At 38.7% G+C, this 25,497-nt stretch overlaps 2 protein-coding genes across 3 annotated transcripts; both read right to left on the reverse strand.

The window, feature by feature from the left end:
* Window positions 1–4,271: 4,271 nt before the first annotated feature.
* On the reverse strand, window positions 4,272–15,436 carry usf1l (upstream transcription factor 1, like). 2 transcript variants are annotated; one of them, XM_026922306.3, is made up of 11 exons: window positions 15,303–15,436; window positions 14,221–14,309; window positions 8,757–8,806; window positions 8,383–8,498; window positions 8,000–8,125; window positions 7,432–7,579; window positions 6,952–7,006; window positions 6,789–6,847; window positions 5,890–5,984; window positions 5,645–5,773; window positions 4,272–5,127 (listed from the first exon to the last, which is right to left on the reverse strand). In XM_026922306.3, the coding sequence occupies exons 2-11, from the start codon at window positions 14,226–14,228 to the stop codon at window positions 5,038–5,040; spliced, it is 876 nt and encodes a 291-aa protein (XP_026778107.1). In that variant the 5' UTR covers window positions 14,229–14,309; window positions 15,303–15,436; the 3' UTR covers window positions 4,272–5,037. The 2 variants fall into 2 exon arrangements, with proteins under 2 accessions (XP_026778107.1, XP_026778108.1); XM_026922307.3 differs by having other exon boundaries at window positions 15,282–15,435.
* A 4,253-nt stretch (window positions 15,437–19,689) lies between these two features.
* On the reverse strand, window positions 19,690–22,961 carry thy1 (Thy-1 cell surface antigen). Its single transcript, XM_034300489.2, has 4 exons — window positions 22,838–22,961; window positions 22,003–22,057; window positions 20,705–21,022; window positions 19,690–20,294 (listed from the first exon to the last, which is right to left on the reverse strand). The coding sequence occupies exons 2-4, from the start codon at window positions 22,040–22,042 to the stop codon at window positions 20,197–20,199; spliced, it is 456 nt and encodes a 151-aa protein (XP_034156380.2). The 5' UTR covers window positions 22,043–22,057; window positions 22,838–22,961; the 3' UTR covers window positions 19,690–20,196.
* Window positions 22,962–25,497: the final 2,536 nt, after the last annotated feature.

Genomic DNA, 25,497 nt, shown 5'->3' on the forward strand with positions numbered 1-25,497 from the left:
CTTTCCTTCTTTAATTTCTCGCTGTTGTCTACAGACTGTGTGTCTCTCTCACTGGCTTAATGATTCTTGAGCAAAACAGCATTTATTGGTCTGTGGCGTTGTCTTCCAACCACTAACTTATGTGACTCATACTCATTATGTGCTTATATAGGCCAGCTTTTTTGACACCGAGTAAACATCACCTTGAATTGAAAGGCATGGCTACTGAAATGAAAAAGTACTTCTTTACGGTAGAGGTGTATACTTACAGCTGTGTTCAAAAAAGTAGCAGTACAACATCAGTAACCTGAGGAACCACTGTATTTAGTAGTAGTGATATTTCTGCATTGCAAATAATTTACTTGCAGATGTAGTAATGTAATAGAAAAACAACAGACCCAACGGTCATGCCATGAACTCTGCTTGTTCTGAGTAATTGACTCATTCATTAAAAGGGACGTGTTCAAAATAATAGCAGTGTGGCGTTTAATTAGATGATTCACTCATTCTGTGAAACAACAGTCATTAATTGTCCTTTATTAAGGAAGAAGGGAAGCAAATGTTTCACACATTGTTATAAAATATATTTCCTTCTGAATTGCTAAGTAAAATGGGCCATTCCAAACATTGCTCAAAGGAACAATGTAATTTGATTAAAAAGTTGATTGGCGAGGGGAAAACGTATAAAGAAGTGCAGCAAATTATAAGATGCTCAGCTAAAATGTTCTCAAATGCTTTAAAATGGTAACAAAAACCTGAAACCCGTGGAAGAAAACGAGCAACTACTGTTAAAACAGATCGAAGAATAGTCAGAATGGCAAAGATTCAGCCAGTCATCCCCTCCAGAAAGATCAAAGATGATTTAAAATTACCTGTAAGTACTGTTACAGTCAGAAGATGTTTGATTGAAGCTAAGCTAACAGCAAGAAAACCCCGTAAAGCACCATTGTTGAAAAAATGGCATAGGCAGAATCGGTTAAAATTTGCCAAGGAACACATTGATTGGCCCAAAGAGAAATGGTGTAACATTGTGTGGACTGATGAGAGTAAAATTGTCTTTTCGGATGTAGTGGTCATCAACAGTACGTCAGGTGACCCCCGGGTACTGAACTCAAGCCACAGTACACTGTGAAGACAGGGAAGCATGGTGGTGCAAAAATTATGGTATGGGGATGTTTTTCATACTGTGGTATTGGGCTTATTTATCGCATACCAGGGATCATGGATCAGTTTGAATACATCAGAATACTTGAAGAGATTATGTTGCCCTATGCCAAAGAGGAAATGCCCCTGAAATGGGTCTTTCAACAAGACAACGACCCCAAACATACGAGTAAGCGAGCAACATCTTGGTTCCAGACAAAAAGGATTAAGGTAATGGAGTGGCCTGCTCAATCCCCTGGCCTCAACCCCATTGAAAACTTGTGGGGTAACATTAAAAATGCAGTTTCTGTAGCAAAACCCAAAAATTCACAGCAACTGTGGAATGTAGCTTGTTACTCCTGGGCTGAAATACCTGTTTCTAGGTGCCAGAAGTTGGTTGACTTGATCAAAAACAATGGCAATGCAACTAAATATTAGTTCAGTCATTTAAAGTGAAGTTTAATCTTAAAAAATTTAGAGTTTGAAGAGAAAAATGTCAACACTGCTTTTTTTTTTTTTTTTTTGAACAGACTGATATTCCTTTTCTTTGCTTCCTACACTATATGGCCAAAAGTTTGTGGACACCTGACCATCCCACCCATATGTGGGCCTTCCCTAAACTTTTACCAAAAAGTTGGAAGCACACAATTGTATAGAATGTCTTTGTATACTGTAGCATTAAGATTTGCCTTCACTCGAACTAAAGGGCCCAAGCCTGTTCCAGCATGACAATGCCCCTGTGCACAAAGCAAGCTCCATGAAGACATGGTTTGCCAAGTTTGGTGTGGAAGAACCTGAATGTCCTGCACAGAGCCCTGACCTCAACCCCACTGAACACCTTTGGGATGAACTGGAACGATGACTGCACACCAGGACTTCTCGCCCAACATCAGTACCTGACCTCACTAATGCTCTTGTGTCTGAATGAACACAAATCCCCACAGCCACACTCCAAAATCTAGTGGAAAGCCTTCCCAGAAGAGTGGAGGTTATTATAACTGCAAATGGGGACTAAATCTGGAATGGGATGTTCAAAAAGCATATACTGCTCTGATGATTAGGTGTCCACAAACTTTTGGCCATATAGTATACAAAAGAATAACACAGACTTGATCAAATTTGTTAATGCTTTGATTTGGAATTGAATGTGTAATGTTTCCAGTACATCTGAAATATGGAAATAAAAGTTATTAAAAAATATTTGCACTTTATTCCCTTTTATTAATGCACTGCTATTTATTTGAACACAACTGTAAACTATGCCTCAAAAGCTTAAAGTGCAGTCTGAGTGGTGTGGAGTGGAGTTTTCCTGAACGAAAGAAGCAGCTGAAAAGGAAAATCTCTTGAACATGTTTCATTTGTGTAACTGGATGCTTACAGTTCTCAGTCACTGAACATAAACACTTGCATTTAGTATTGTTAGGAATAAATATCTGAATTAACTATGGACTCTGTGTCGCTTCAGAAGCTGATTTCAAATGTGAATATTGGCTGATCTGGGGATTTAAAGATTAAGGATTTCTGTCCTGCAAATAATTTGCATCTGATTGTTTCCTTGGAGTTGAATTGGCAGAAAAATACATAATTAGATATATAAGTATATTAACTAGAACTTAATGTTGCTTTCATCTGCTCATCTCCTCTGTTAGCTCAGTATAAAGGATGGATGGCAAAGTACCCAGGCAACCAGAGGACTGAAAAGGCGACCAGACAAGACACTACAGATTATTCAAGTGTCTGGTAACATAGGTTACACAGAAGCTACGCTTAAACTTGCTAAGTTATCACACAGATTGTATCAGTGGTAGGTTCCCTGACAGCTTTATGACCAGGGTTTGCAGCAGACTTGAATATTAACGCTCTCTCCAAACTCAGCATATGCTCAATTGGTGGAAATGCAGCCTTGTAGCACATTGCATTGGCTTCCTTACCCACCATATAATTAGAGCACACTCTATCTTATCTATAAATCCTTTTTTATTAGATATTATTTAGGAAATCAGAATCAAGGTGGATTCGAAGTGACCCATGAAGTAGCAAAAAGCCTTAAAGATTCTAATACAAGTCGAGCTGATTTACTACTGAGTGTTTCTCAATCCTGATCCTGGAGTGTCCGGGCCATTTTGGTGTTTTCTGTCCTGAATTCGCCCAATTCAACCGAGTTCAGGCTTATTAATTAGCATATGTGTTCAGTCAGGAGCAGGGAAAACGCCAAAAGGTTCTCCAGGACCGAGAGTAAGAAACACTGTACTTGACAATTTAGTTACGTTTGAATGCCTGTTCAAGTGAGGTAAAATATGTATTTGTATATGGGTGGATTTGGACTAAGCTTTGGTTCAGTTACTTAATTAGCGACAACACTGAACAGAGTAAAGGTTTGATTTGTGTACAGCTCTCTATAAGCTATAGATGAAGATAAGCCTTGCAGTCTTGCATTAGATGTTCTATTTCCTGTTATTGTTGAGATGTTATAATAAAGTGCTATAACCTAAGGTCTAATAGTGTTCATAAGCTGGGTTCGTGATCAGCGTTGGCTGATTATGATTTTGAACGGGAAGGCAGGTAAACAGAACTTGCTGTTAGCCAGCTATTTTGTTCAAACCACACATAAATTACAATCATGTAATTTGTACATTGATTGGAAAATGTTAGCTTTGTTTATTTACTTCTAGTTTCTCCTCCAAAGGCTAGAAAGAAATCAGCCCCACCATCTACTTCATACATTGTGTATTTTTTTACTCACAGCTGTTGTTGATGCTATTGTTATTTGTTCCATAATATTAAAAAATAATTCACTATAAGGAGTTTCCCAGCATGCCTGAGGCAGATCGAGGAGAATATATTTGTAAAGCCTTGAATGGGCAAGAGCCTCCTCAGTGTGGTCAAGCCATGTTCATGGACATAATACAAATATATGTTGTACATGTTTGAAGGAACGTAGGAATGTATGCATTGCCGAGGAAATAATTCAGGTTGTAAATCAGAATCCTCTACAGGTTAAATAGTATTTTAATACAAAACTGTTAGATATTTCTTTTAATTTAATACAAACCTAAGAAATTTGGTACAAACAACATTGGTAATGTTATTGAAAATTATGACACAGAGTTTGAGATACACAAATCCCTGGAATCTTTCTTATCACAAGCCTAAGTTAACTAAATATATGGCAATATACTGTATATTGCCAATATAAATACAAAGATAGTTTACCATCACTATAATTAAATCTATCCCATATGACTCAACAGCATATTTGTACAGCTGAAAGAACTATCAAACATTTTGGAGAATATTTTCCTGACTCTGGTAGGGATCCATTATTTCAAAACACACATTATTTCAGAAGAAGGAAATCTGACCCTGTTACCAAGTACAAAATTTTCAATTACATCAATAACCACCACTGTAAAGAATCTGTTCACGCTGACAGACATCTCTAATTCCTGTAACTCAGACCATTTCAGTAGCACAAATGCTTTTGCTTTCGATTTTGATTCAGAAGTCATAAAATGAGCTGCACTTCCTATTATCACACTAATCTATTATCCAGTAAGACACAAAAATAAATGATTCTTTAGAAACTATTGATCTTACTCAAGAACAACAACAACGTATTTTAGTGCAGTTGAGCTACCCGTGCGTTATCTGTCCATCAATCTTTACTATGAGGAGCGCACAGGGAACATGGAGCTTTCACAAGCTTATCTAAAATCAATTATCTTCTCTATAATTCATAGTCTTACCCAACATTATCAGCCATAAGGCAAATTAGACTCAAAATCAAGTCCAAACACATTCTGTCAGACAACCTTTAAAGAGTGCTCTTCAAAGATTGCTGAGTGCAGGGCTGCTTAAGCTTAATTCATTATAAGCCTGTGGTGGAAGGAGATGCAATCGAGGACGTGCAGGGCTTCACTGAGGGTCCATGCTCGACGCAGTGACTATACCATGATGCCTTAGCTGGCTTCTAAGCATCTGATTCTTAGATTTCCAGTCTTCCACCTGTGCATGTGAATATATAAAATATGCAAAGTGAAAATTAGAAAGGGAAAAACAAAGTTGTGTGTAAAACTTGCTCCAAGGTAAGGAATACACTTTACAATCTATATTTTAAAATACTTGGTGACACTGCATGTTCGATTCACCCATTGTGTGAAGCATATTGTGTGAAGCACATGCAGGACTGGGAGAAAGGGAGATTTATTAAATCCCATTCTTGTCCACCCCTGAAGGAATTCTGACCAATCACACCCCCTCCTGCAGTTATTATTGTCTGCACCTGCCCACAATATTTTCTGACAAACTTAGCTGGTTCAGTTTCTAAAAATATAAAGTCGCTCCTTGATGTAGACTTCTACTCTATGTTGCTTACACTGTACACAATTGTTCACTTGGACTGACATTCCACAATGCATATGTTCACATATACAGTAAGCATGACTCAAATGCACAGGCTTATATACTGTAAAATTCCAATAGCAGTGTATCCTGTTCAAGTAGTAAAGCAGGAGCTCGTCACCTCTTGTCTGAGGAGCTGGTTGTCCAGCCTAAGCCTGTCCAGTGTTTCCAGCTCCTCTGATAATCGAGCATTGCTTTGGCGCAACTCCTGAATGTAGTCACAGGCTTTTGATAGGATCCCACCCTTACTCTGAAAAAGATGAAGAAACACAGAATGACTAGTTACACTGACCATCCACTGTGTATGCATCATACTCCTCCTTCCACAGAATCTCTCTCCTGTGACTGTGTAGAGATCAGACTCACCTGGCTTGTTTTGGCCGAGTCCATAGTGCAGTCAGGGATTGTTTTAGACAGCTGGACGATCCAATTGTTTATTTTGTCCCTGCGTCTACGTTCAACTGCGGGGGGAGAACACAAAAAAAAAAAAAAAAAAAATCAAGTCACAGGTCAACATTAAAAGATGTTTTTAAATGTATCTTTCAAGAATTTAATTTAATTTAACCATGTACCAACAGACACATCTTCCATCAAAATGAACTGCCTCTGAACATTTTAGGATTTTTAAACTACATCACTAAGGATCCGTGGCCAGAGTAAAAATGAATAACCATTAATATTGCATCACTTCCCCTTTCCCCACACCAGCCAATATTGAGTGAAAAGGCTCATATTTCATGGTATATTCCAGAAGTACAATGTGTTATGATTTCCACTTCAAGTTATCTTATCACTTATCAAGTTACCTCCTGGGAACATAATCAGAGTAGCAAATGCCATGTGCCCTGTTTCAAGAACATCCACAATGAACAGCCAATCTGCATCCCTGTTCCTTTTAAAAGCTTTCAAAGTAGATAAGACCTTAGACATGCAATTAAAAATTAGAGCAACTGCAAAGAGCAAATCAGTGATAGTGCATTGTACACGTTTGTGTAAAACGGGAGTTTCCAAGCATGACTAAGCAGACAGGAGAATATTTCTGTGAGGCCTCTAATAGGCAGCAGCCGCCTCCGAATGGTCAAGCCACATTCATGGACGTCATGTTGAAGGAATGTGTATGTAGCTGCGGAAAGGGTTCAATCTCTAAGCCTAAGCCGATGTGTATCTGGATTGTAAATCAGAGAATCCTCTTCAAATCAGATAACAGCTACGACTGGATACACCACACCAGTTTCTATGTTATTCAACATGGAGTGCTTGATTACCTTCATTGTGCTGTGCTCTCCTCTTGTCATCTCTTGAAGTGCAAGGCGTCTCTGCCTTACTGTGGAATCAAGAGGAGAATTAAGTTTAGGTGACATGAAGAAAATAAGGAAAAACACATACCTATATTAGATGCCACGCATCCAAGCCAGTGAAGGTATGTACCTCTGATTGGTTGTGCCTAACATTTCCTGTGGTGACATCATCACATAGAGTTGGCCTGAGGACAAAAGGAATGGAGATAAGTTACGCACATTTTAGTAGCAGAAACACACCTCTAAATTGCTGAAAACTAATCAATATTTCAGAAAATAACAGATTTAGAGAAAATAAGAAAAACAAGAAATAACCAGTTGTCAAATTAAAAATGCATATTAGCAAGTAACTGAGTTAATGGTAGCCAATCATGTTTACCAGTTCTATTTGTAAACTCTGAATATAAAAGTTAATCTATGTTTCTTATACATAACATACAAAAGCTACATAATGATGTGGGGGCGAGTGGTTGTACAATTGATTGGGTGAAAATTTGGTGACCATGTTAACTAAAAAAAAGGCAATGCACAGCTCCAGCCCTCTAACAAATACCCGTAAGCAAATAAGGGGTTGAGCCATGACTTCAGCATGCAAACACCTCTTACCTACCTGCAGAAGTAGGTTGCGAGAGCAGCGAATCAGCTGCATGGACATTGGTTACTATGGCAGCTGGGGCTGTGTCACTGATAGAGGACGGATAGTAGTAGTGACCCTCAGTGGCCTCTGTCTCCAGACCCTCAGCCTGAGAGTACACAGCCTGCACACATGTTAAACATGTTCTCAGCCAAACATTTCACTAATAAAAGGACATTTCCAAAATGTCTTTAAAAAAAAAACAAAAAAAACCCAACAACAACAAAAAAAACCCCACAATATACAGGTCATTATGCATTTCCATCAAGAATGCAATCTTATGCAAATAGTTTGAAGAGAGCAACCAGAGCACCAACCAAACACACTCACACAGAGGGTATGGTAAAGTAGTACACAGTACACAACATGTCCTATAAGAAAATAACCTGGTTCTAGGCCAATCAACCTAATAAATTGATGTACATCTAGTTTAAAAAAAAAACAAAAAAAAACAGTTGTTTTAATGCCAGTCACATAGTAACAATACTTTATTCTAAGGCTAATCACCCAGTAATAATGAAACATACGGGGCAGATCTAGTTACCCGTGTTACAGGGGGTGTCCCGGCCTGCGTTGCTGTAGGGAAGCCAGTCACAACACTAACAGCTGCAGCTCCATCTGCCTGAGTCTCCATTTGCCCGTCAGCTACATGGATCACTCGATACGTCACCTGCAGCACAGAGGTCAAGAGGTTAACCTCTGTGGGGCATGGATTACCTCATTATCTCAAAACAGCACAGTTTACAGTGCTGAAAAACTGAAGAAGCCAACCAGGTTAGCTCGAATCTAACTGGTTTACCAATAAAATAACCTTTAATTAGCAAGAGTCAGTATCAATAGTGTACTGAAAGAGCATTAGATCTTGTCCTTTAGATTGAACAGTAAAGACAAAGCAGTGCTTAATTTGTGCATAGTTTAATACCATACCTGCCCGGTATTTCCTTCCGTTTTGAAAACGTACTTTATTGGCTGTTCAGCAGAAAACGTTGCAGCTGACTGTATCGTGGCAATAGCAGATGGATCAACAGCTGTAGCAATAGCTCCTTTCACAAAAACACACAGAGAGGGTTAATGTTGCCAAACCAGCCAGTCAAGTACGGCAAGTCTTCTACCTAAATGAAACACGTCTGCCCTATAGTCATTTTGCATACAGGAAGCTTTAAAAAAAAAAAAAAAAGTTTTTGGGTAGCTTAGAGAAATGAGAATTCATCATTCTCTGGGGTGCGTTACAGACAAAATACTGTATGATGCAAGTCAAGCCTAAATATGACGGAGGTTTATTCTTCTTCTAAATGCCATACCTTCCTCCATGATAGGCACATCCACCTGTGGATCAGGGCTTTTCTGTTGCCTGTAATCGAGTACCAAGAAAAAACAGACATGGCTCTGTTAAAATGGAATCAATCACATATACCAGTGTGTTAGTTTTACCATGGTTTGGTTTATTATTGTGTGTAAATTAAATGACAGAAGGAGTAACCAAGACTAAAGTAAATCCTCAAAACTGATCTTAGAGAGTGAAAATATCACCAAAATCTAACTTTAATGATACACTTTTAAACATCTGCAACAAATGCAATGGAAGTGTCACCCTCCATAACAATCAGAAAACCAGGAAATAGTGTAAAACCAACATCAAAAGCTGAAGATGTACGATATTAATACGTACTGGTTTAGCATCAGTGTGTGAGCAGAACATCAGTTGACACCTCAGGATAAATAACCTAGTTACTCCTCGCTTCATTAATATTACTACCTGCAGCTAGCCTGAACTTACCCACACCCACAGAAACAGCTGGAGCATTTCTGTTGTTGGATGAGATTCAAGTGCTGCATTTGTCTTGCCACATAAATTCACATAAATATGTGAAATCAATGACACAATTAGGAACTCAGATGATCACAAACTTTATACTATTAGAATCATGCATCATGGACCCTATGAAAAACTCAATCTGAAATGAACAGAAACACTAAATCAAGCAGAAATGCCAAAGCCAGCTCCCGAGGATCTAGCACGCTGCAGTTCAGCTCTATCACACCTGGCTCAAATTTTCAAATGCTCCTTAACACCTTAATTACCTGGATCATGTGTGTTAGGGTGTTTTCACACCTAGTTTGTGAGGTTTGTTTCAAATAACCCCTGAATCCTTACTTTCTGATCATGTTGTCAAAGTGCAGATTATGGCTGCACGATAGGACACTTGTGATTAATTAGAAAACAGAACAAACCACAGAACTGGTTGTAGGTCACAGTTAAATATGCTTGTGTTAACTTGACAAAAATTATTTAAAATTTTTTCTTGGATTATGTCAACGTCACAGAAAAATGAACTGGAACTTCTGAGACTGTTCATATACTCATAATTTAAAAATGCCTTTTGTTAACAGTTGTCATTTGTATGCTCCAGGTTTCTGTGATTTCTTTTTGCAAACTATGCAATAAAGATTCATAGGCGGGAGAATTATGCAAACTGTTAAGTACAGAACATGACTGCAACCACACCTCCGTATCTCGTTATAATTCTTTGGAAGAAAGTGTTTGAGCACATAGCAAGGCTTTGAGTAATCATTAAGATCATGAGGAGAGGACACACTACCTCACGAGACCTGTGGTGTTAGGCAGGGCACTGGGATTGTGAAAGCTTGTAATGCTGTTGCATTTGTTACTTTTATAGATCATTAATGTAATCATATATGTAAGATTAAAATCTACAAAAGAATACTGTGTTTCAGTGGGACAGCTGGACAGTACCCTATGTTCCTGACATGCTCTTTAAAGCTCCAATACTACAAAGACATAATTACTAAATACTGTAAATCCATCCATCCATCTTCTCTCTTATCCTAAGCAGGATCATGGGGAGCCTGAAGCCTATCCCAGGGGACTCAGGGCACAAGGAGGAGGACACCCTGGACAGGGTGCCAACCCATCACAGGGCACAATCCATTCACACACTACAGACAATTTGGAAATACCAATCAGCCTACAACTGTACTTGGTCCTCTCCTGTTCTCCCTCTATACCCGATCTCTTGGTGCGGTCATATCCTCACATGGGTTTTCATACCACTGCTATGCAGATGACACTCAACTCATCCTCTCCTTCCCTCCCTCAGACTCTCATGTTTCTGCTCGGATATCAGCTTGTCTGGCTGACATCTCATCATGGATGACAACTCACCAGCTGAAACTTAATCCCACCAAAACTGAACTGCTGTTCATCCCATGTGATTCATCCCCATCTCAGGATCTTGCAATCTCGCCTTCGGTTACCGCACACAACCTTGGGGTAACCATGGACAATCAACTGTCCTTCTCCTCTCACATTGCTAATCTAACACACTCATGTCGATTTCTCCTTTATAACATCAGAAGAATTCGTCCATTTCTTTCCTCACAGGCCACACAGGTGCTTGTTCAGTCCCTTGTCATTTCGAGACTGGACTACTGCAACTCACTCCTGGCAGGTCTGCCTCTGAGCGCCATTCGTCCTCTGCAACTGATCCAGAATGCAGCTGCACGACTGGTTTTCAACCTTCCTAAATTTTCCCACACCACCCCATTGCTGCGCTCCCTCCACTGGCTTCCTGTAGCTGCCCGCATCAGATTTAAAACACTGATGCTCGCCTACAAAGCCAAAAACGGTCCCTCCATCTCTCAGGGTACAAGGAAGGCATGCATCGAGACTCTTCTCTGTTCTGGCACCAAGGTGGTGGAATGAACTTCCCCTAGATGTCCGAACAGCTGAGTCACTGGCAGTCTTCAAACGACGGCTAAAGACTTACCTCTTCATAAAATACTTAAATTAGCACTTTCACAAAAACAAAACAAAACAAAACAAAACAAAAAAAAAAAAACCTCCCCAACAGAGTTTTGGACTGATGGTATTCCTAGTTTGTGACCTACCGAGCCAATATCAGAATGTATTTTTGATAGACTTCAAAGCACTATTGTAAGTCGCTCTGGATAAGGGCGTCTGCCAAATGCCATAAATGTAAATGTAAATGTACAACGCTTGTCTTTGGATTGGGGTAGGAAACCGGAGTGCGCGGAGGAACCGGAGTGCGCTGAATCACGGGGAAGAAATGCAAACACATGCACACAGGGTAGAGGCGAAATTCGAACCCCCCAACCCTGGAGATGCAGCTAACCACTAAGCCACCATGCCCCCAATATTATAAATATAGTATATAATATAAAAATACTATAAAAATTGAAAGGAACCCATTCAGTATTAACAAGGCTCTAAAAGCTGCCTGGCAAAAAATAGCCAACAGAATGTGTAAGAAAATATTGTTCCAAACATTTAGAGGTGCTTAAATACTAACAGAAGCTCAAACACAATACACTGTCCTTTCTAGTGTAGGCTATGACCAAACCGCAGAACAGGGGGAATTCTGTGGATTAAATCTTATCATTTTAGACTGCACCATCTAACAAGGGTTCATCAGTTATTCCACTGAAATTGTGGAGGTAGAAGCCATGTGAGTGAAATGCCTGTGCTGGCAGTTGAATGTGAAATAGAAATATGTATTTCAAAAAATTAAGTGCAAACCTACTTTTAGGTTGGCAACCTACATGCTAGGAGATTTGTCTTGTCCAAAAATGATCTTGGAACCCAGTAGATTGAATACTCTACTCACTATATGCACTCTCTTATGCACTGGGTTTATAACGAACTGCTACGCCATGGCTGATCAAGCAACTACCTTCAGTGAAGGCTTTTTTTTTTTTTAAACTAATTTTTGATTACCTGCAAAATGCAATAAGGTTTCTGGCTTAAGGAATCTTATCCATATCCAAGTATTATAACTATTAAAAAAATCTAGCTGTTGAACCTGTAATATGTAGGCGACTTCATTTTTAAGAATAATTATATTCCGAATGTTGAAAGCTTGTTAGCTGCATAATGCATAATGTCATAATTGAGATTCACAAGCCCTAGATTCACAGCGTATGGAACAGCATCGCGTTGTTAAAACATAACGTGGAAACATAACGTCACGTGACTCATCCAGCAGAATTGATCAAGCTAAGCTTCAACATTAGTCCGTTGCAGAGCAGGTTTGTGCAAAAGAATACACTGCCAGAGTAACTAAGCAGGGCCCAGAGCACTCTATTAATCCCAGAATCCACAGAGATCAGTAGTATATAAGTGATGTACCCTAGTGCCCTTGAAATACCCATACTGCATTATGCTACCTGTACTCTGATGACAGAGCATAATGCAGAAGTGCAGCTCAACAGCAGAGAGCACATGTACCAGAGTGCCAAGATATTTAAATGTAGTCAGGTCTATAAATATTTGGACATTGACCATGTTATTATTTTCTCCCACAGTAAATTAGAGCTGAAATTAAATAAATATGAGCTCAAAGTGCAGACTTCCAGCTTTAATTTGAGGGCATTTACATCCAAATCCGGTGAAAGGTATAGGAGTTACAGCACTTTTTATATAATTGTCCCCTCAGATGTTCCATGGCCAGGTGCAGTTATTCCCTCATTACGTCATTTACACGTAAGCAGATAAGAGTTGATTTCAAGTGTGGCATTTGCATTTGGAATCTATTGCTCTTAACTCTCAATGTGAAGCCCAAAGAGCTGTCACTGCCAGTGAAGCAAGCCATCATTCTGCTGAGAAATCAAACCAAACCCATCAGAGAGATACCAAAAAACATTAGGTGTGGCCATATCACTTATTTGCTACATTCTTAATAAGAAAAAACGCACTGGTGAGCTCAGAAACACCAAAAGGCCCAGAAGACCAAGGAACACAAATTAGTTGATGGCAGAATTACACTCCCCAGTAAGTAGGTGTATCTGTGTCAAAGCCAACGTACAAGAGACTTCACCAGGGTAAATACAGAGGCTTTACCACAGAATGTAAATCATGGGTTAGCCTCAAAAACAGGAAGACCAGATTAGAGTTTGCAAAAAGAGACATCTGAAAAAAAGCCTGGACAGTTCTGAACAACATCCAACGGACAAATGAGACAAAGATCAACTTGTACCAGAATGATGGGAAGAAAAGAGTATGGAGAAAGGAAGGAACTGCTCATGATCTGAAGCATACCACCTCATCTTGTGGCATGAACATGTACAGCTGCTAATGAAAATGCTTCCCTTGTATTTGGTGTATAGAGCAATATGATTGGCTCTGATTCAGCCAGATGCTTCAAAAACCATTGGACGGTGCTTCATAGTGCAGATGAACAATTACCAGAGGCATACTTTGAACAACCCAAGACTTTTTAAAGGCAAAGAAGTGAATATTCTGCAATGGCCAAGTCAATTACCTGACCTGAAACCAATTGGGCATGCATTTCACTTGCTGAAGACAAAACTGAAAGCAAAACACCCCAAGAGCAAGGAGGAACTGAAAACAGATGCAGTAAGATGCAGTAGATGCTGTAGGCCTGTTTTGAATATGAATATGGAAACTTAGCACTGTTTGAGAAATAAAAACGCTCTCATTTTTAACCTATGATACAGCTAAGACTGCAAATAAAGCTCCCTGGAGGACTAGTGGTTAGGCCACAGCACTCTCAATCTCATAAAATTGAGGAGGGTTGCATCAGGAAGGGCCTCCTCCAACACACACAAACATGTGCAGAGAAAGGTGACTGTTCCCTTGCGTTTAGCAGCAGAAAGATTTGTACTTTTTCTGGATGAACCTGTGTAAGGGTTAAATCCAAGATCTGTGGGAGTAAGAGACCACTTCGAACACAGTGTACTATGTGTGGTTCAGCTAGTGAAACTCACCCCTTCATTGGTGTCAAGTCTGCCCTGAATGTTTAGGTCCTTCTCAAACGTCAGCGGGTTTAGTCACTCTGTGAGTTCACATACAGCTCCTGGTGAAACCACAGACATGATGGAGGATTGTTATGATATGAAACACACATCTATAACTGCCTTTTGGCTCTTGTTGCAACTTTACAGCCACACAGCTGCAATGCTGATGTGTGGGGGGAAAAAACTTTTTTTCATTTCTGTAAGAACTTTCATTCATAGACAGAATATGATAAAATCACAATAATGGCCTGTGTGTTTAATAAACAGTGTGTTTCAGGTCACTTAGAAATCATATAAAAAATGCTGGAATTGAAACTTATAAATAAAATACAAAAACAAACTATAACTAATAACCCCATGCACAATACAACCACACGTGAATATGTTTAAAAATTATACTTTGATGAATATGATAGCTAAAGGGCTGACCATCTGGAGTATTACTACAATAAAACAACCAATATGCAAATTAATGTATTTTAATGATCTGCATATTTAAATACAACTAACATGAACATATACATGAAACAATAGTGTACTGAAGACTGTTCAGACATTCAGACATTTAATTCAGCAAAAGCAGCTAAAATATCTAAGCTAACCTCACAGTTAGTTTAACAGGTACTGATCTTTATCTGAATATATATATTTTTATTTTGTGTTTTATTATTTAGTGACGTAACACTCAATTATTACCAACAGCTACAACCCTAAAGACTTAGCACATCATGGTTGTTAGCATGCTGCTCTTCCTGTACTCTGTTGTAGCTTTGTTAGCCTCATGTATTGCCTTTAGATTACAAATTAGTACACTTTAAGCGTCTACAGATAAAATAAAATAAAAAAAAATTCCTCAGAGTATCCAGGAAAGCCAACAAGTGTGTATAACCCCTAACCAACCAGTCTTCTACAGTTAGCAGTGCAGTTAGCTAGTTAGCTATCCATATTTCAGGCAAACACCAAGCATAAAGAAAAACTAATTTTAGAATAATAAAAAAATACATGTTCACAATAAAAACAAGTTAGATAACCTTATAACCCGTTCACTTTACCCGAACTGGGATTTCCTTGCAAACGTATTATGCAAAATTAGCATAAAAGCCCCCAAAGCAAAACATTCCGGAGAGTGTTTACAATCTTTTACGCATGCGCGTTCTACAAAGCATGCAGTTCACACAAAGTCCACTAGAGGGCACAGACACCAAACTATTGTTTCAGCCTTATTTGTTTGTCTGTCTGTTTGTTTGTTTTTTAATAATAATAATAATAATAATAATAATAATAATAATAATAATAATAATAATAATAATAATAATCACGATTATTATTATTATTATTATTATTATTATTATTATTGTATAATATATGTATAACAATATGTATAATATATTGTATTTATTTATTAGTTTATTTTTATTATAGTAAAACCTTGCACCATTTAATTATGATTTATATTTAGGGTGAATTCAGATATATTGGGTCAGTTTTTGAATTCCCTCTTTCTCTGAGTTTTCTTGCCATTAGAAAACAAATAAACAAACAAAATCCCCCAATACATGATACATTTCTGAAGGTGTTGATCCTATTCTAAAGACATAACTTACCCCTTTGTCAAAACTGACTGATAGAAATATAACTGCAATATAGAACAAATATATTTAAGTTATTTTCATTAGTTTAGATTAGACATGGGCAAACCAAATTATGAAGAGAATTTTTTTAACCCATATATTGAGTGAATTCTGCTGTTTTAATTCTGCTCTGCACTGTTCACAAACACAGTGTCCAAACACTCGTGCAAAAAAACCACACACTCAGAGGAAACTTCAGCACCCACATATGTGAAAAAAAAAACGTTTTCTCTAACAATATGATCAGCGTCTGTCCTCTGTGCTGTGGATTTCAACATCGAAAAATGACACACGATTTTATTGCTCTGGCTGAGAATGGTGACTAAGAATGACTGAGAATGGTGCATGCATGTTTGACTCCCTTTTGTATAATTACGTCTTTAATGGTTTATTTACATGTATTTACATTTATGGCATTTGGCAGACACCCTTATCCAGAGCGACTTACAGAAGTGCTTTAAAGTCCCTATCAATAAATACAATCTGATACTGGTTCACTAGGTCACGGCCTAAGAGTACTATAAGTCTAAAAAGTCTGTTGGAGAGGTAATATAGTAAGAAAAGCACACAGACAGCACTTTTTCTTTTTAAATTAAAGTGCTAATTTAAGTACTTCAGGAAGAGGTAAGTCTTTAGACGTCGTTTGAAGACTGCCAGTGATGCAGCTGTTCGGACATCTAGGGGAAGTTCTTTCCACCACCTAGAAAAGTCTTGATGCATGGCTTCCTTGTACCCTGAGAGAAAGTGGGACCAGTCCGGCGGTGCTAGAGGATCGGAGGGAGCGTGGTGCCGTGCGAAGTTCTTTGGGTAGGTGGGTGCTGGTCTGTTTTTGGCTTTGTAGGCAAGCATCAGTGTTTTAAATCTGATGCGGGCAGCTACAGGAAGCCAGTGGAGGGAGCGTAGCAATGGGGTGGTAGAAGGACTTAGGAAGGTTGAAGACCAGTCATGCAGCTGCATTCTGGATCAGTTGTAGAGGTTGAATGGAGTTCAGAGACAGACCTACCAGGCGTGAGTTGCAGTAGTCCAGTCTCAAAATGACAAGGGACTCAACAAGCACCTGTGTGGGCTGTGTGGATAGAAATGGACGATTCCTTCTGATGTTTTAAAGGGAGATTTATTTGGCATTATGTTTCAGCTGATGAGCTGCCATCCATGATGAGATGTCTGCCAGATGTGCTGAGATCAGAGTGGAAACATGAGTGTCTGAGGGAGGGAAAGAGAGGATGAGTTGAGTGTCTTCCACATAGCAGTGGTATGAAAACCCACGTGAGGATATAACCGCTCCAAGAGATCGAATATAAATGGAGGACAGAAGAGGACCAATTACTGAGCCTTGTGGGACACCAGTGGAGAGTCTGCATGGAGCAGATGCGGATCCCCTCCACATCAACTGATAAGACCCTCCAGACCCTCCTCACTGTCAATCTTTAAGAAGTCTAATTCCATACATATAATTAAATTTCTTTGTTATTCTGATTTATTCCCAGTGGTTGATGCTACTGAAATAGCCTATTTTTTATGGGGTTTTTTTGTAACTTATTAAAACACTTGCAATATTGTTATTTCTGCTACCTTTTATTTACAGTATTGCTGTTGCTTTTATAATAATGTAATTAATATGAAGGTGATTAATTTCATATTGTTGATTTCAACAAACTTTATGTGTAAATTGTTACAGAAGTACATTTTCTGTATATATGCATGGAATATATCAATCAATATGATAACCTACAGTATATATAACCTTATGAAAAAAAAATATATATATACAAAGCATATGTCAATTTTTCCTGCCTCAAGATTTTTTAGTTCAACTTCCTGTTTGATGCTGGCCATGCCTTGTTATATGATGTCACATGAATTAAGTCATGTTATTTCTATCAAGCAGTTCCACTGTAAGGTTAAGTTTTGACTTTCACTTCTCAGGCCCGAAAATAAATGAGGTTTCACTGTCCCAGTATACTTGAATTCACCCGAATTGTCAGCATAGTTATCCATCTGTCTAAACCCAGTGGCCACTTTATCAGGCGCACCTAGCTTGTAGCTACACTCATTGGTCATTTCATCAGGTGAATCTACCATACTACCACACCCATGCTGAAAAAAACAGCTTAGACTGAGAACCAAGAACCCGATGGTCACTCTGGTTGAGCTCCAGCGATCATGCGTGGAGAAACTTGCAGAAGGTCAATCATCACTACAACACTCCACCGATCTGGGCTTTATAGGCGAGTGGCCAGACAGAAGCCTCTCTTCGGTACAAGACACATGAAAGCCTGCTCAGAAATTGCAAAAAAAAAAAAAAAAAAAAAAAACACATTTCAATTCAAATGTTTTCATGCTTTCATGTGTTTTGCACAGTTATCAGAAATCTTAGTTTTTTGCTTTGTCATTATGCGGTATGGAGTGTAGACAGGTGAAAAAATATAATTTAACGCATTTTAGCATAAGGCTGCATCATAACAAAATGGGAAAAAAATGAAGGGTTCTGAATATTTTCTGAATGCCCTGTACTCAGTAAAGCAGTGACATTACAGCATGCCTCCATCCTTCAACACGTTAAATACATATAGTACATAAATACTTAAACACTTCTGATGTGTTTAGTAGTCCTAGTGCTTATTTTTTGGTTGATGCTGTGTTTTTGCTATTCCTATAAGCGATGATGGAGTTGTGGGCCATGCTGACATCACAGGGGGGATAAGTCACAATGGCAATTACATTCCCTTCACTAGCTTCCTGTAGCTGCCTGCATCAAATTTAAAACATTGATGCTTGCCTACAAAGCCAAAAATGGACCAGCACCCACCTACCTTAAAGCATTTATCAATCCCCACTCTGCGCCACACTCCCTCCAGAATGTCTCGGCCCGACCCATCATCTCTCAGAATACTTGGAAGACATGTATCAAGTCTATTCTCTGTCTTGGCACCCAGACGGTGGAATGAACTTCTCCTGGCTGCCTGAACAGCTGAGTCACTGTCTGCCTTCAAAAGAAGACTAAAGACTCTTCACTAATCACTTGAATATGCACTTTGTTAATCTATTTAAAAACAAACAAAAAAAAGAAACATCATCATCTTCATCATCATCTTCCTGTACTTAACTCCTCAAAAGGGTTTTCAGGCTGATGGCATTCTTAGTCTCTGACCAAGCGAACAAGCATTAGGATGTGTTTTTCGATAGAAACTTCAAAGCACTTCTGTAAATTGCTCTGGGAAAGGGTGTCTGCTGAATACTGGAAATGTCATATTCATGAGAAATCCAATGTAGAGATAGTGGAGGCAACAATCATTGGACTCACAGGTCCAGCTGAGAATCAGCGCAGCTAATTAGTGACCTACAAGATGACGAGCATGATGAGCAGAGTGTACAGATGAGGAGGTGAGAGCTACTGAAAGACTCAAGGACTAAAATGCTGCAGCATTGCTCTTTTTAGGTAGAGAATACTGTCAGCGGGGAGTCAAACAGCATTGTGGGTAATGTAGGAAACGAAAATGAAAATAAAATAAAGTCAATGAAAGAAGTTTATACTAAAAAGCCAAAGAATTTCAATTTCATTACAAAATAAATCTTAGATGGCGTTGAAGATGACAAGATTAATATACAAGCAGTTCACATTATTTATATACCATATCCTATTTACATACGGCCACTTCATTAGACACGCCTTGCATGTTTGTCCACTTTGTAACTCGACAGTGGTCCCTTTCGGTTGGATGAGGGTTAGGGTACATAATCAAAGTAATCTTTTTAAACTGAAGTAAACTTTTCAGCTTTTTGATACGATAATGAGATACTTCTTGAATGTAGCAGAAAATGCATTTTATTTCTTTAAACAGGGTATCAAGCTCAGACAAGATATATAGTCAATCACTTTTAATGCAGTAATTCAGTAAAAATCAAAATAAACCTATTGTATCATGGTACTAAAACATAAGAAAAACTATTTTTTAATGGCAATCAGTATATAAACACAATTAAAACAGTACCCACATGCTTCACATGTTTCTTATGATCTAATTTGATATGTAATATGATGTAATACAGCATGCCGTAAGAAGTCACGACTAATACACAGAAAGAAGACAGAAAATCCCAGCCTTAAGACCAATTTGTCACAAACACAGACCATAGAAATGAATACAAATGAAAGACTACAGGCATTATCCTCATCATTTGAAAGCACTTAAAGTTTGAGAGCAGGAGCAGGTCGTTTCTTTAGTGCAGGGCAGAAACTTTGGCTTCGTTGCCACGGCCTGGCCAGCGGTGAATGTTTAAGGCTGTATTTCTCTCCAACATTCTTCCTAATGGCTCACAGCATCCCAGACAGCAGAGGGAGGACAAAAGCCAACAGCAGAATCACACCACCATGCTTCAGAGTATTGCCAGCAGAGCAGGCATTCAGCTTGTCTAGAACAAACAAATAAAATATGTTTGAATAGCGATAACATCAGGGGCATCATTGCATTGAGCACTCTCCATTCACAACAAGAAAGCACTCCAATGAATAACGTGTTTTGGTTTTACAGTGCACTTCCTGCTGGACGCAGAATGACTCGTGAGTTTTAATTGGCATCTTTTCATGACATTAATGCAGAGTCCAATTATGCTGAGACAGACTAACAGATCAGAGAGAGCGTTAGCCAGACGGATAATGCAGAGAAAGAGACGGGTGATACAGAGAAGAAGGAAACAAGAGGATGTCGCAAGAAAAGAAAAACAAGGATTAGGCAAACCTGATCACTTTTTTTTTTTTTTCAAGAAAAGAGAACTGCATTGACCTGACAGTCAAAGTCCATAAATGTAAATGTAAATCTTACTCTTTTCCACAATTATTTCCTTTGTAACAGACTTCTCCTGTTTGATGGTACAGGTATACGTCTTGGGCTGGTCATCTGCAAAACCTGTCAGAGACAACTTGCATATATTGCTACTGATCTCGGCCTTGCCCCGGTTCTTGAAGGTGGACTCCACGTTTATGGATTTATCAGTAGTGGCCACCACTTTCTTATCTACTTCATAGGTACATGTTGCATTCACATTGAGGGATGCTGGGGTGAACTTGCACGTCATATCTAAGTTTTGCTCCTTGGTCACACAGGCAGTCAGCATGTCTATGCTTTGAGAGCTGGCCATGCCTACAGGACAGTGAGACACATCGTTATTTTTGTGGATGTTCAAAAAAAAAACACTATTGAAGACATTGTATGCATTTACCACTGTATGTAAGTATATGCTGTGAATAGGTGTGGCCTTGCAGATTGTAACTGGTACATCTTTTTAGGTATGCATGACTATAATACGGTATATTGTGTAATATAGTGTGCAATATTTATTTATACTACAGGGTGAATTTGAATTCTCGAATCTGACTGGTCAGAAGGTGTTGAGTAATTTTAAATCACAGGTTTATATTAACGCACTTGTTCTAATACACTGTCACTTTGATAGTAACAACTTACTATATGGTGGACGCTCAGTGAGGCAGTCTAAGGCTAATAAATCATATCATCGTGTCAATATATAGTGAAGTTTTCTAAAAGGAGATGTTTATTTTCTGCCACAAGGTGGTTTCTCAGTGGCACAGCTAGCCTAATTTTTTGTCCTAGCGTCAAGAGAGAGAAATAACAGAGACTGGTGATGGAAAAACATTGTATAGCTGCTATAACATAAGTGATAACAGGAACTAACTTGTCTCGCAGATGTTTCACAACAAGTAATGTAACTATAAATGGTTAAAGGATCGGGACAGTCGTCTGGTCTGTCCGCATTACACCACCCTGATGTCGATTATTTGGAGAAAGAGCGTGGAGAAACAGAATTTCACTTTCAGGTATATTTCTACACCGCGACTGCAATATGCTTTACACAATATAGTAAAACCAACCACTGAAGCAGTGATTGTGTCATGCTTAAAGACACAGCCTACAATCATTAGACCATTTCGTTAATTTGTTAATAATTACATTATTTTGTTATCAGCATTGCAAAAGCTTTTGCAAGATTGCGGTAACTGTTTCATAAACTATATCGTATAGCCCTGTTCTGTAGTATTATTACGTCATGTGGTTTTTAAACCTGTTGATGGGCTGAAGTATAGATACAAATGCTTTATTACCCAGCAAATAGAATGAAGCGAGGATGCTGTAGTACATCATTTTGACTTCGGAAACCTGGAAATGAAGCACAACAAGGCATTCAGATCAATACAGCCTAATTGCATTTGAAGACCCAGGAAGAACATGTGCACAAAACAGAAAGCTGGGCATTGGCAGAAATCTAGTGTTACTCGGAGCTGATTTGTGGTCTCTTTTCCTCAGATGTTTTAAAAAAGACGATACCAAAACTGCAAGACAGTGTGTGAATCTTTGTGGCTTGCTTCAAAGTAGCACAAATGTTACATGGGTGGGGTCGCCCAAGGCTCAAGCCTCTTAAGTCAATATGTAAACTACATAAATTATATTTCAGTAGCATATCTACTTTGCAGTCATCTTTCTTTACCAGATACTTCAATGGCCAACATATTTTTTTTTATTAAAAGACAGACGACTACTACTACAGGCAAGTGGATTTAGAGCTCTCAGGAAGCTCATTTCATTTTTGCTCTTTTTGTACATCAGGCATGACTGAACTCGCCTGCATTCCTCAGAACCAGGAGCTGTTCAGTAGGTATTAAGCAAAAAATAAATAAACAAACAAACAAATAAATAAACAAAACAGCAAAAAAGGCTACCTGAATCTGTCAGAATGTGTAATATGTGATGCAAACGTCAGCAAATAACGGTCCCTGGGCATGACATTAGGCTACAGTAAAAGGGAACAGTCTCAGAGCGCAGCGTCAGATGAAGTGGCACAGGACGCTACGCAGCTTCACTAATCATCTATTTCCACCCAATCCGCCTTACTTTTCCACACTTGCTCCTTTGCTAAATGAGGTATGCACGCATTCTTACCGTCTTTTTCCTGTGCAGGATGCTGAAGGTGTTGGAGGAGAAGTTGCGTTTCTGTCTGTGCCTAATTCTTTTTTTTTTTTTATAGTGCTGTAACGGTTACGCGCGCGCGTGCGTAACGCGCTGCGTCATTGCACAGACACCCTGAGCCGCACCTCCCTCCCTCCCTGCCTCAGTCACCACCCTTTCCCGCAACAGACATCTCCAAATCTGCCTGAGTACTCATTACTCAGCCAGAACATCAGCCAGAAAACTTAAAGCAAAGCATCAGTGCATAATTGGTTTGCTATCCTTTTCTATCTACCTTATATCATGAGAGTCTACTGTCCTTATATGGGAACATATTTGTTTTTCAGGCACCTTATGACTTCAGATGATGTCCATGTGAAAAGAGCATATGACACTTACTTCCTCTGTCAATTTTACTTCTGTGACCACAGTACACAGCATCAATGTTCTGTTTGCACATGACAGATCTTTGTGGACTGAAATATGTCTCTCTTTTGGACATATCATAGGTAAGGTTCTAGCATTTCGAAGTCTGGTTACACCAAGCAGAAAATTGCATTTACTGATTTCATTCTGGAGTGGCGGGTGTGTATGTATGTATGTATGTATGTATGTGTGTGTGTGTGTGTGTGTGTGCGTGTGTGTGTGTGTGCTGCTTAGTTGTTAGCACATTTGCCACACACCTCCAGGGTTGGGTGTTCGAATCCTGCCTCCACACTGTGTGCGCAGAGTTTGCATGTTCTCCCTGTGCTTCGGGGGTTTCCTCCCCCAGTCCAAAGACACAACAAAGTTTCCGTATCCATCCAAAATAAATATTGCTGAAAGCTGTTTAGTTGGCCCTTATGGAGCCCAAATGAACGCTACATAAGCCTTATCTGAACCCTGTAATAAAGAAAACTAAAAATGTTTTGCCCAAAAAATGTTCCACATTGTGGCAGCCCAAACACAATCCAGTTTCATGTGGCTATGAATGAATTAAAATACCCTAAATAGGCCCATTATTTGGGTCCCCAACTATTTGGGTCTCAAATAAAAATGTTGACTGGGACATTAATTTATTAAACAGAGGAATGTTAGTATTAGTATTAGTTCTTCAAGACAGTGTAACACCACAATGCTACCTCAGTTAAATCTTAAGAGTAACCCACTAATGTATGCAAACATTTATTAGTGTAAAATATCATGTTGTTTCTGCAGTGTATTAGCGTGTAATGTTATATCTCGTCACTGAGGTCCTGAGAAATCCAGTAAGGTTTCAATGTTGAAGACAGAATTGATTGTTTTTCTATTTGCATTTGCTGTTCAAACTATCAGTCATATGCAGAAGATACCTTAAAAAGAATTGGTAATAATGCAGTGCAGTAGTACAATCAAATATGATCTACCAAAACTCAGCAAGCAACTCAGCAAGCAGCTCAACATTACCATCAATCTTTTTTTTTCAGTGATTGAATAATTCAGATTCAACTGAATACACTTCTTGCACATTTCCTTTTCCTTTTTATTAGAAAGATTATAATTTGTTAAAGTATATGTATATATTAATGATGCAACTGATTATTTTTACTGAATTTTTTTTTTTTCAAAAAAAAAAAAAAAAGATTAGTTTAATTTTCATGCAAAGAACAGATCAGTAGAAGAAGTTGTTTGCTGTATAAGAAAGAACAAGGTTTTCTGTATAACCACACAGGGTTGAGTAAGATGCTGTAAGCTTTCCCTGACTTCTCGTTTATAGCTCAGCACAGGGCCTCTATAGCTTGTGTGCGTGTAAGCTATAAGCTTATCTTTCTCCATCAAATTGCATAGACACGGTAAACACCTGGTCAATTATTTCCTGTTAGTGAATGGCTCAAGAAACAATATAAGCCAAGGTAAACACTTGTTATCATTGGATTTTAATGATGTAGTTCTATTGTATAGGTTAATGGTAATAATATAGGCACACACTAAACACACACACACACACACACACACACACACACACACTAAAACAGTGTGGCATCAGTGTTACCAGCAAACTCTATTCTATTAATTTTAGCCTACCTGCTATCAGGTGCTGAATAAATGAACATAAACTGCAAGACACACTTGCTGTAGTCATTCTTGTGAGTTGAGAATTCGGTTTCATCCTTGTCTTTGATAGCCTTAGTATTTGCGTTATGAATTTTAGTCTTCTTTGAAATATTACTTGAAAAAAATATGATATTTGTCATGTCCACACCGGAATCGGCGTCCAGCTACACTACCCATAACACCACGCGGCCTACAAACATGGCCGCCAAGGACTCCAACTCTCATCACACATGTTCAAACTTACCTGATTACTGATCACAAACATCTGGACTCAATCACAGAATTTAAGGACTCTCATCCCACACACTCATTGTGACGTGTATGCTTTGTGTTCATGTATCAGTTGTTACCAAGCCGTGTATCTTTGCATTGTCTTTTCTGGTTTTGATCTTGTTTCTGGTTTCCAGAACCAGCTGTTTGCACATTGCCTGACCTTTGCCTGTTCTCTGACCTTGTTTTTGTCTCACGTTTTGGATCTGTCTGCAAGGTTTATAAATAAAGCTTTTGGTTACCTGCATCTGTGTCCGTATCTGCCACCTGACCTGAAAATATTCTTGTCTGCTTGCTATTTGCTATTTTGA

This window comes from Pangasianodon hypophthalmus, chromosome 27 (genome assembly GCF_027358585.1).
Source record: "Pangasianodon hypophthalmus isolate fPanHyp1 chromosome 27, fPanHyp1.pri, whole genome shotgun sequence".
In the NCBI taxonomy this organism is placed as follows: domain Eukaryota; kingdom Metazoa; phylum Chordata; class Actinopteri; order Siluriformes; family Pangasiidae; genus Pangasianodon; species Pangasianodon hypophthalmus.

Coding starts and splice junctions, on each gene's coding strand:
- usf1l (XM_026922306.3), bottom strand. Junction 8,126..8,382: donor CGGAAGGAAATACCGGGCAG/GTATGGTATTAA, acceptor TCTGTGCTGCAG/GTGACGTATCGAGTGATCCA. Junction 5,985..6,788: donor GAGAGCACAGCACAATGAAG/GTAATCAAGCAC, acceptor CTCCCCCCGCAG/TTGAACGTAGACGCAGGGAC.
- thy1 (XM_034300489.2), bottom strand. CDS start 22,042: ATGATGTACTACAGCATCCTCGCTTCATTCTATTTGCTGG. Junction 21,023..22,002: donor CGCTTCATTCTATTTGCTGG/GTAATAAAGCAT, acceptor ACTGTCCTGTAG/GCATGGCCAGCTCTCAAAGC. Junction 20,295..20,704: donor GGAAATAATTGTGGAAAAGA/GTAAGATTTACA, acceptor TGTTTGTTCTAG/ACAAGCTGAATGCCTGCTCT.